The sequence below is a fragment of the Aspergillus karnatakaensis genome (assembly GCF_047715665.1).
Source record: "Aspergillus karnatakaensis strain CBS 102800 unplaced genomic scaffold BJY04scaffold_30, whole genome shotgun sequence".
Lineage (NCBI taxonomy): Eukaryota > Fungi > Ascomycota > Eurotiomycetes > Eurotiales > Aspergillaceae > Aspergillus > Aspergillus karnatakaensis.
Genome location: NW_027395742.1, coordinates 258,167 through 269,565, shown reverse-complemented (window position 1 = coordinate 269,565; position 11,399 = coordinate 258,167). Strand labels below are relative to the sequence as shown.

The following is an 11,399-nucleotide window of genomic DNA, read 5'->3' as shown; positions in this document are numbered from 1 at the left end:
AACGCTGCACCAGAAACAAACCCAGAATACATATCCTTTTGCAAGTCATCACGCAACTTTATGGCCACGAACCCATGACAATAGCCTCACACCAAGACCGGAACTCCCTTGAGAGTCGCAGTCATGTCTAACACTCCATCAGTGTGAGGGAAGCAGAGTAAAAGAGATATCAAGCGCGCATTGGCATGCCACTCGAAACTCAGAACAGTGCAAACGTGTTCTATTAGAAAGAAAGGAAACCACAATGCACCCCGAGAAGAGATTCAACCATAATTCAACACTCCTTTTGTTTGCTCCATCCCATTTTTTTGTCCTTTTCCACATCTAACGACGGATAACCCCGCCTGCTTTCATCGGTTGAAGGCCGATAACACCGCCCACGGGGCCGCCTAAGCCGGTATCGGTCAAGGTCTTGCGGCGCTTGCCAAAGTCGTCTCCACGGCTGTCAGGGCGAGAAATCCGGTCATCGTCATCATCGCGCATACGCTTGTTGGAGCCGAGGGAACCGTTCAGACCAGTGTAGCCAGGGTTCGACGACACAGAGTAGTTGTCAGAGGCCGTTCCATTCGTAGCTGAAGTTCCTCGCGTGTCGCTGACAATGTTGTACAGACTGCCCGCAGCATTTGGCCGAGGAGGTGTGGTGTATCCAGAAGCCCATTGAGGAGCGGCACCACTTGTGCGAGGAGTCATGCGTCCAGAGCCGTTCTGCTGGGGAGACCCGGTCATGTCGGGCGTGAGCTGGGAGTGGTCACCAGCAAGACCGCCTACCGACGGGTTGGTGGTGTAGTACGAACTCCGGCCGGTATTGTACCCGTTGTCGTGCTGCACGTACTCAGGTTCCTGCTCCGTCTCCGCGGCTCCATGTCCAGTGCTCTGGGTGTAGCGCTCAGTCTTCACATCCGCTGCCTCTTCCGCATGGCCTACAGAGTTACGCCCTGCAGAAGGTGGTGCCATCTCGCTCTTGAGGTAGGTGCCTGTCTGCATTGAGTGGCCGTACGGCGCCATGGGTTGTTGCGTCAGAGGTTGAGGGGCATACTGAGCGTGTGCGGGAGGAGCTGCCGAGTAGTACGGTTTCGAGTCGTAGCCGGACTGGGGTTGGTAGGGTTGCATTCCCTGAAGGTTGTTTCCTGGTGGCGTCGTGGCAGGCGTGGTGGGCATTGATCGCGTGTTGGGGAGGGTGGTGTCAATGGACAGCGGCTGAGAGTTGGGTACACCCGAGTTCATCCCTTGGTTCCACTCGTATGAGCTCCCTGGGCCTGTGATGCCGATAAGGCTCGAAGCACTCGCAGGAGGGGTGGGGAACGTATGGGCGCGGTCAAGGGTAGGGCGGCCGCCAGGTTGCGAGGCCATTGTATGAGGCTGCGGCATGTGGGTGGCAACGGGTGTCTGCAGCGAGTGATGGTGGTGGAGGCTAGGCGGTTGAGCAGCTTGGGGGGTGCGCGCGGTTTGAGGGCCGTCGAGTCGTCGCTGTTGTGATTCTTGCACCACCATGTTCGTTCGGGTCTGGTTGGTCGGGTGGTACAGCAGACCGCCGATGTTGTGGACGAACAGAGGATATAACAGATCTGTGATCTTTTCCTTGTTGGCAAACTCCAGAGCGCGCTCAAACGGAATCCTAGCTAGATTAGCGCAGTCATAAAATCGAGCACGCCAACTTACCAGACGCCTTTCAGATGCATGGGGCCAATCTTCACCACATTCCGCACTTTTTCGCTCTTGAGAATACCATCTCTGCGCCCTCGGGTCATACCGGCTACGTTCAGCAGCTTGGTGCCATTGATCATGTGGTTGTCTGCATGATTAGCGATTGTTTCCACCAGACACAAGACTAACTTACCTTCTCGGCGAGCTACGCAAACACCCTTAGCTTCTACCTGATAGCAGAGACTACCCTCGTCTTCCCACAGGGTTGCAGTAACCCTGGGTTTGGCCCCAGGCGGTGCCATTTGCCCAGTAGGATCGTATACATACCCTTGCAGTGGCGCACCAGTGCTGTTTCCATACCCTGGGGCAGCTGTCACTATCGATGGTTATTCCACATCTTGCTTGAGAAAGGTCAAACATACCAGGAAGAGGTAGTAGTTGTGTGGGCACCTGACTCGTCATAGAGGTCGTCGGCGGCTGCGGCGCAGACTGGGAAGAGGCCACACCATTAGGGTACGGGTACTGTGAGTAAGAACTAGCCGGGCCGTATGAGGCGGTAGGTTGTAGCACCGGAGGCTGTTGCGAGTACTGGTAGTGGGTCAATGCCCCAGCGGTGGCAGCATGAGAGGCATAAGGCTGCCCGGATGACAGATGCGAATGCACGTCCATGTACGGTTGCGGTTGATTCATGCTGGCCATCTGAGGTTGGGTGGGATAGTAACTCTCGGTGACTGGGTTCTGCGGGATGCTGTATTCCTGCGAGGCAGAGGAGTCCAACGAGAGTCGGGCCTGAGCACCAGCGGACAGGTCTGCAGACGAGGACGGTGGGGTGCGGGCTTCGTAGACCGGCGCGGACCCTGACAGGCTCGTTCTGGCGCTGCTTTGGGCGGAAGCCGAGGCGTCTTCGTAGCTAGCCCGGTAGGACTGCCCCGAGATGGGCGCCTGCGAGGCTGTCGGGAGACTTAAAGCCGGAAGTCTATCGCTAGACAACAAGGGTCTCTCTGCGGCGTGATGGTTATACCAAGGAATATCAGCAGGACCTCTGGTGTGGACCTGGGAAATCGACGGCAGCTCCAGTTTTTCGGTTGCGAAGGGAACAACGATCTAGAAGTTGGAAGGAAAGGTGTGAGGTGATTGAACGTCGGACTACAGGAAAGCTCCAACGTTCTAAAGTCTTGTGTGTGTGTGTGTTTTTCAGGTTCTCATGAGATAGGAAAGAGGGTGTCGAGGAGACGGAGAGCTCGCAGCAAATATGCAAAACAAGTCGTTCAAAGTGTAAAGTCCAATAACGAAAAAAGATAGGCTCCAATAGGCAATGCGAAAATGCAAGGAAGAAGCAATCGTGGGCAAGCTTCGTGAAACGTCGTAACCGTAAACAGCGCTGGAGATTGCAGACAAACGGGGTGGAATTGGATGGGCTGCAGATGATGATAGTCGGCAAAATCTACATCCAATGATCCAAGACAAGACGTCAACCGTAACAGCGCTTAGAGGCAAAAAACCAAGAGGTTGCGGAGGTCAAGAGCGGAAGCACGGAATCATGAGTCTCGTTTCAAGTCGTAAGAATGGAGCGGGGGGGAGAGGCAAGGCGATGCAAGTCGACAGCGCGGTGCATCCAGCTCTGAGATGAGATGTTTTATGTTCGCACAAAAACCAAGGGAGCAAGATCAGTGGCGAAGGGAGACAGATGAAAGATATGCGTGCTGCAATGAATTTTAAATCAGGCTCGTACAAGAGTCGTAACAGGTCGTAGCAGGTCGTCGAAGTGGCAAGGGAAGCTCAGAGCAGGCGCGGATGTCTAGAAAGCGATCAAAGCAGAGTGAGTCGGAAGGTCATTACTCGTAGCGTATTGCAGAGGAAGAGAGAGAAGAAAGAGGATGAGGTGAGAATGGGACGGAATGGAGGAGAGCATGTATAAAAAGGCGTCAAACGAAAGGGATGGTGGAGGCGCGGACCAGGGAGAGAGGAGGAGAGGAGGGAGAGGAGGAGGTAGAGGCAGAGGCAGAGGTCGGTCGGTCGGTCGGTCGGTCGGTCGAGATAGGACTAACTGACTACTGACTGTACTAGCCGGACGGTGGAGCAGGGGAAAATAGCAATCCGAAGGAAGAAGCAAAGGGCGAAAAGGGTAAGAGGTGGGAAAAGTGGGAGAAGGGAGGGGAGTCCGGAAAAAGAAAATAAGGAAAGATGAAGATTAGAGCTGCAGAGAGAGGCAGATCATGGAACGGTGGAGATGGATGGAGATGGAGGCTGGGAGTCAGAGAGAGAGAGAGACAGAGGCGAGAAGCAAACGCAGCGTCTAAGCTTAGCCTGCAGCGGGAGAGTGGGTGAAGGTGAAACCTGCGGCGGCGGGGGAAGGTTCAAGGTTGAAGGAGTGAGTGCTTGACAACTCAGTTGAAGTAAACTCTCTCCGTCTGCTCCAGACTCCAGTCCAATGCTCCTTGATTGACAAGAGAAGAACGGTGATGGATGTGAATCAAAGAGGGGAAGTCCGTCTTCGCGGAGAGGAGAGGAGAGGCTGGAAAGAATACGTACCGCACGTGTGCCGCTTCAGTGTTGACTCGTTGAGACCTGCTGCGCGGGAATGTAAGAGAAGCTGCAAGGTCTTTCAGGCCCTCTCAATTGCTGCTGCTGCCACTGACTTTTAAGATCGGACGGGCGAGTGCTCAGCGAAAAGGATAAAAAAAAAGAATAATCATGGCATTGCAGAGAGAGCAAGAGAGGTAGGTAAAAAGGAATCAAATAGTCGTTGATCCAACCCAGGTGTCAGCAATAATTCAACGCCCAGGGATGGCCGTAACTGAAATTTGCACTTCAGCTTTACAGTGGGGCCAGAGAGATGGAGAGAGAGAGAGAGAGAGAGAGACCGTGCACTGGCCAGTTATTCCTCCTCATAATCTCATAATTAGCATTATTATTATTATTATTATTTCCGGAGTATTCTGATTTATGAGCATCATCACTCAGGAGTACGGAGTACATCTCTCTTGTTCTCTTGGCTGTCCTTTCTCGTGACTTTGTCCATCCACTGCGTCCAGCGTGTATCAAGCTCAGACAGCAGAACCGCCACGAAGCAAGGACCACGGCCAGCCACTGGGCAGCACGGAGGCCTTTCTCCGTCATTTTGATAGACTTTCAGGTTCAGAGTTAGACCCAGATCTGCTGTAAGTCATTTGATCGGAGATGCTCTAACTCTGATGACTACTACGTCGATACAAATGAGTTCCACGGTCCGCTCCATCTCCACGATAAGCCGGGTCCACTGCCCTGAGAGTACCACGGTTCGTAGTAGTAAGAGTAGTATTCAGTTTACTGTTATACATAATGATAGAGTGTTTGCTGAAAGAGTTCTATCATTATCAAACTTTATGATCGTTCTCTCGAACTCAGATAGAAAGGGTCAAATGGCGGTGACATTGGCTCGATGCGATGGATCGGGCACAGGTCCAGGAACAAGCAAGACTCAAGCCAGCGGTAATAATAATACACATCACCTGAATCATTAATACAATTCGGCCCATTCCATTTTCTGGGCGGTTTCTTTTCTTTTTCCTGTTCCATCCAGAAAGGCTCCGGTTCCGAAGATCATTACACACTCACTCCAGCCACAACTCCCCCTCAACCACTGTCTCTGTCACTGTCTCTGTCCCCGTCGTCATCTCAGTATCTCCAGCTCCTCCTCCAAATCTCTCATCAGACACAAATTGTCAAAAGAACCAATGCAAGCACGCGAGAAACAACCAAGGAGGTTACACGGGCGCAGAGGCAAGCCAGCAGAGTGGCAGGGATGCGCGCAGCAGCAAAGAAATCCACTGGTCCAGCGCGCTCCACGATGGTTGGTGGCGGCGATCTCCCAGTCCTTCAGCCAGCTGTCACTGTCAGTCTTGTTGTCTTCTGCCTGTTGGTCTGGATCTGTTTGGGTTGATTTGGGGCAATTGATGCTTCAGTTGGTATTTACTATATTGGTCATGGGTAGGTAGTTCTCGGTAGCATTGAGTAGAGACCTGTCGCCAACGATTCTCATGATCCAAGCGCCAACCAACAGTAATCATCATAGTCAAAAGTCTCAAATTACAATATTCATGAATCTCCCATACAATACCTGTCCCTAATTCTCCGCCATCTAACCACCCGATATGACTGAGCCCCGCCACGCCTCGCACCAACTATTGGCCTGCTGCGTTTCACGAGACCTACGTAGGAACCGATGTCAGAAAGCTAGAGCAGCAGAAGCACGATGGCGGATGGCTGGCTAGCTGTATGTAGTCTAAGGCTAACTGTATGTACAGCTAAACTACTGACTTGCGTACATATGTATGTATGTAGACGTACATCTACCGCTGGTTCTTGGCTACATCCGTCGTCAAGATGAAGAAGGCTGTTGATATTGGACTGAGGATGTTGAAGGCTGAAGCATAGCACCACGCACAGTATGGAGTTCCTAGTAAATGATATATTGGACCCCTCACGTCAAACCGCCTTCATTAGAATTTGGATTTCCAACAGCAGTATGGAGCTACTATTAATAATTATTGAGGTCTGACTATTAATAAAAGAAGGAGGATTCAAGCGAAATTAGCGCTGTCCTAGGATATGTACATCATTTTCGTCTCGCTTCCCCTCCAGATGTCAGAGTTACAGTAGTAAGTAAGAGCTTGAAGACTCAAAAGAGGGACTGACGGAGATAGCCCAAGTTAGTCTCGTCTAGAATGACACCCTGCTCCAACACAGTCACCATTGATTGCCGGACTGTATTTGCAATAAGTCAAGATCCTTCTTACCCACTTACTAGAGTAAACAGCAAGCAATCTGACCCGTAATCTTGAAATCCCCCCTCAATGCTCAACCTCTCAAACAGCCTCCGAACAAGAATCTCGACAGAGCAGAATTCGAGAAGCGAATGAAAGAATGCGCCAGGCGGACTCACCGCTGTTTCGCACTGATGCCTCTTATCTCATCAGCTGTATGAATTGGCAAGCCGATCAAGCTGTTCGGGTCTGATAGGTTCGGAATCTTCTGCTGCATCCTTACCCCTTGCGTTTCGTCGGGCTAGTCGGTCTGTGCAGGAGGGTTGAGGGCTGGGCTATCCACGACCCCTCTCTCTCTCTCTCTGTCTCTCCACTTTCCCACCCCCACTTTGGCTTTAGCCATCCATCCATCTTCAGGCTGCTTTTCGGCTTTCTAGAGCCTGAGCCGGAGAAGGGAGATTGGATTGTCGGTGACAGATGACGGTTTGCACGATTGAGTCGGTAAGAGGGTATGTGAGATCATTCATGGGCTGTCAACTGTCAAGAAAAGCCACTTCCAAGGTCTGGATGTTTGCTTGGAAGTTTTGCTTTTTTTTTGCTCTGGTCAGTGACAAATGCCTTGTCTGACACCTCCTCTTTTTCCCTCTCATCCCTACCTCTTCCGACGGACGGGGGTCCGAGCAGAGCAGGCTAAGTATTAGTAGCTACTAGCTAGCATAGCATAGCATAGCATAATACCACGCTCTGCTATGTTCTGCCATGCCCTGTCCTGTCCTGCCCTGTCCTGTCCTGCCCTGTCCTGTCCTGCCCTGTCCTGTCCTGCCCTGTCCTGTCCTGCTATGCCATGCTAGTGCCAGATTATCTCAACACCATGAACTCCTGTCAGCACCCATGATCCAAGCTATGACATACAGTAGTCCAGTCCACCAGTCCAGCGGCAGCCAGGGCCTAACCGCCTATCGTCATGCAGGAATCTCCCTTCCCACCTGCACAAGCTGAAGAATCGCCTTCTGCAAATCACTGACTTACACTTACAGTACTAACTCAACCTCCCTTGTCCTCCAGCCGTCCACAGCCAGGTTAAGCAATAAGCACACTGCACGGAGCGGGCCGTTCTTACACACGCAAGTCTTCCAGTCTTCTCCACTGAACCAGGAATCTCCATCACCGGAGGGCCGCCAAGTGAGTCTGAAGGATGAGTCTAGCTATTAGTCGCTTCCCATTTCTTTGTTCTCTTGCTCGCCCAGCGATCAAAAGTCCGAAGACGAAGGAGTCAGGACAAAGAGAGAGAGAGAGAGAGAGAGAGAGAGAGAGAAAAAAAAATTGCAGAGACAGGGATCCGGCCAGGATCACGACGCGACTTGGACGCTACCGACGGCCCGACTCCCGCTGCCGTCGTACATACAGCAGATCTTGCGGGGCTGCTCATTTGGCATCCTCCAGTGCCAGCCACTGATTCATGCTGATGCCGTTGGTCCTTGGGAACTCGGGAGTCTGTTAATCTTACAGCTTACTCCAGATCGAAAGAGGTAAGTACGTGAGATCCCTCCGTCGACTCAAGATGCTGACGCTGACGAGAGGTTCTTAGGACTTGCAGGGACCAGTCCACAATCCAGGAATCGAAGGATTAGCTGCCTAGTAGCCTAGCCTAGCCTAGCATAGCATCGCAGCCCGCTAACTAGTGCTAACGCAAAGCCGCTGCCACTGCCAGTGCCACTGCCAGGTGACCCCAGTCCAGTCCAGTCCAATTCTGCTCCAACCAAGCGATCCCAAGCCAAAGCAAACCAGAGCACCGAAGACCGAGCTCAGCAACGCAAAGAGTGGGCAGGCTAAGCGCGCCGCGCAGGCAAAGAATCTGAAATCCAAGTCACCTAATTTCTCAGGCGACGTCGAACTCTCGAACTCTTGAATCGAATCGAACAATGACCGAAAAAGCAAGCAAGTACTCCGTACTCCGTATCGTAATTCTTCCCCTCAAGTTGGCGGCAGCAATAATAACTTACGACAGACCGGAAGCCGGAGGGGCGCGAAACGAAAAGAAATTGCAAAACACAACCGAACTGAGCTTGGAAGCTAGCCGCCGGGACTAAATTAGACTGGCGAAGAGTGGCATCCCACAGTCCAACTGGAAGGGGAAAAAAGGGTTAGGGGATTGACAGCGCATAGACTAGGAACCTTGGTCTGTTCATGGGTGGATCCATTGGCCGTCCGCTTTGCCTTGATCATCTGAGACTGAGAGGAGCGATAATAATAATAATTCCTCCTGTTATGACTGATGGCTGCTCCCTCGGACGGAGTATTATCGCCCTGGTCCATCCCCCCATGCCATCCATCCATCCTTCCCGAGGGAAAGAGGAGAGGGGATCGGAATCTGTTTCTGATTTGATTTCTGGGCTCCTACCTATTTCAGAAAGAGAAAGACTTCTTGACCGGTCCGAACTGGTGACTGGAGGACGGGTAAGATTAAGCGATAGCCTCATTCCGCCAGCAGTAGGGACGGAGTACTCCATGAGCCCATCCCTTGAGAGTTGAAACTGACGATGAGATTGAAATTCTTCAGCTCGATAGTACAAACAGCACCCGGAAGATTAGCAACTGCCCTCCTGTATTCACGGCTGTACCTGCGTCTGCAGAGCCTCAGTCCAGTCCGTCCGTCCGTACATACGTACATACGTACATACATAGATCCATCTGGCATCTCGCAGCTCACTTTACTCTCTCCGTCCAGACGTACATGAGCAGATGGACCTAGCTGATGTACATACTTTAGGTTAGAGCTCGCGAGAACCGGGGCTGGATGGAAGCAGGGAGATCGATTCAATCCGTCCTGTACTGTCGTCTGTGCTTTTAGGTAGTCTTCCTCCGTATTCTAGTTTCTTTACTTGCTCGCCTTCTGTGAAGACGTCTTCTTCAAGTCTAAGTTTATCGAGTGGATAATTCAACCGCTCTCTTCACCAAAACCAAGATTAATAATTATTTATTAATCGTCGATAGCGCACTGGGTATTACTGCTTGCCCCTGCGCAGCGTACTCCGTACAAGCCAACCCAACCCTTGTCTGACTCTGTACTCTGTGCAACTGCAACGGCCGTCAGACTCCAGACGCCATCGAGACTCCGGGGATGCGATGCGATGAGGGGGATTTTCGGTGCATGACGCGCTGCGCACTGCGGTGGCAGGTGAGAGGCAGAGTCTTTTCGATTGTGTGACCGTTATTAAATTTATTATGATGATGAGTGTGATGATCCTGGGGGTACGGGTTACCTATCATTCTGTTCTAGAATCGCGAGATTGACTTTCGACGTCAATGGAATTCGAGACTGAGAAGGGGCAGAGTATCAATCTCCAGTGTAGAATCATAATGATATCTAATTCTCCTCTAGCCGCCGTCTCATCAAACACCCGGCCAATGATTCATGTACCCCCACTCTGTCCGGAGTATCCTCAATCCTGATCCTCATTCCTCACGGAATGACTCCAACAATCTACAAAAAAAAAAAAAACCCTGGTGGCAACCTTGAACCATCAAATTGCCACCACTACTGCCACTGCCACAGCGGGATCTAGCGGGCCAATCCATCTGCAAGCAGGAAAATAACCTCACATTGCATCCGATTCCGATACCGATAGATTATATTCCTACTCTGGACAATCCGTCTGTGCACACTGCACGATGCGATCGATCTCCCCCCCCTCTTTTGGCATTTGCCTTTCTAAGTGCTCAATCGTGACGACGCACAGCGTGCGCCGTGTGTGCTCGCTCGCGACAGCCTTGAGGCGCGATTCTGGAGGTTCTGAGGAACACGAGAGAAGGGAAAGTCTCCGTCCTGCAGGGTATCGGAGATTACGAGGATTGGTGTAACGGGGTTCTTCAGAATCAGTCGAGTTTTATCTTTCTGTCAGTGTCAGTGTCAGTGTCTGATAGAGTTAGAGAGGCAGGATAGGACAGAGGGGAGAGATGTTTGCCTTTCCTCCTCCAGCTCAGATCCAGCTCTGCTGCTCAGGACTCAGGACTCTCTCTCCCCATCCGGCAAGAGAGAAACAGTCTCTGTTATCGATCAATAATGATTGAATCTTCGTTGTGCACGGATAGCATCCCTCCCTCAAACTAATGTACGGTCGATCCATCGACTGGTCGGGAGAGCGACCACGTCGACAGACTAGCCAATCTTCTCCACCCACGATAACATCTGAACAGTGAATTCGCCCTGGCAGTCTGGCAGTCGCATGGACCACGCTGCAGGCCAACACCTGGTCGAGGTCAGCTGCCTTCCCCTCTTCTCCTTTTCGTCTGTAGATGACTAGTCAGGAGAGGGAGAGGGAGAGAGAAGGAGCAAAGGAAAGGCCGGCCGAGACTGAGAGAGATGGGAGCCTCCTCTCCTAAGCAAAGATGTCTTGTCTCGAGTTCACTGTTCGACGGACTGGGTGGAGGGTGCGTTGGCGCCGTCTGGACCTATCATGCCCCTTCCTTCCATCCATCCCTCCCTCTCTCAATCCAGCCGTGTCTTTCTTTCAGAACAACATCCATTAATTACCTCGCTAACTTACAATGAAATTAAATTACCCCCCTCCCTTCCTGAATCAATTCCTCCTATCCCATCCCGACCATTAACTCTTTAATAACAACCAACCCCTTCGCAACTAAGACCCAGGATAAAGATTAAGACAGGGAGATCTCGGAACGAATTCCCTCGCGCCCGCCCGGGGCTCGGGCTCGGGGCTGCGTCTGCCTCTGCGTCTGCGTTTCAGCTGCAGCGAGCCGTGGTGCATATGCATTAGCCATTAGTTGTTTCCAGTAGTCAACTTTGGCTTTTTGAGTTTCGCTGCTAAGTTAACTTAGTAGTCGATTGTTTTTTTGGCTCGCTTGCTCTTTGGTGCTTGGGATGGGCTTTTGGAATTGGAGTCTTTTGAATCTTTGGGGGCCTTTATCTCGTAGACGAGGTGAAGAACTTGGTTATATTGTGTAAGGATGGGGGATTGAGATTGTTGGTTACTGAGTATATATTTCTGT

The 11,399-nt window shown here is 51.6% G+C and overlaps 1 protein-coding gene across 1 annotated transcript; it reads right to left on the bottom strand.

Moving 5' to 3' along the window:
* Positions 1-186: 186 nt before the first annotated feature.
* BJY04DRAFT_78825 (KilA-N domain-containing protein) lies at positions 187-2,720 on the bottom strand. The gene is made up of 4 exons (XM_073721077.1): positions 2,067-2,720; positions 1,838-2,014; positions 1,660-1,792; positions 187-1,615 (listed from the first exon to the last, which is right to left on the bottom strand). The coding sequence occupies exons 1-4, from the start codon at positions 2,341-2,343 to the stop codon at positions 325-327; spliced, it is 1,878 nt and encodes a 625-aa protein (XP_073570292.1). The 5' UTR covers positions 2,344-2,720; the 3' UTR covers positions 187-324.
* Positions 2,721-11,399: the final 8,679 nt, after the last annotated feature.

What these genes read in the sequence shown, in the direction of transcription:
- BJY04DRAFT_78825 (XM_073721077.1), bottom strand. Translation starts at nt 2,343, where the DNA reads ATGGCCAGCATGAATCAACCGCAACCGTACATGGACGTGCATTCGCAT. An exon ending in ACAACTACTACCTCTTCCTG is followed by an intron (nt 2,015 to 2,066) that starts GTATGTTTGACC and finishes CGATAGTGACAG; the next exon opens with CTGCCCCAGGGTATGGAAAC. An exon ending in TTGCGTAGCTCGCCGAGAAG is followed by an intron (nt 1,793 to 1,837) that starts GTAAGTTAGTCT and finishes CTAATCATGCAG; the next exon opens with ACAACCACATGATCAATGGC.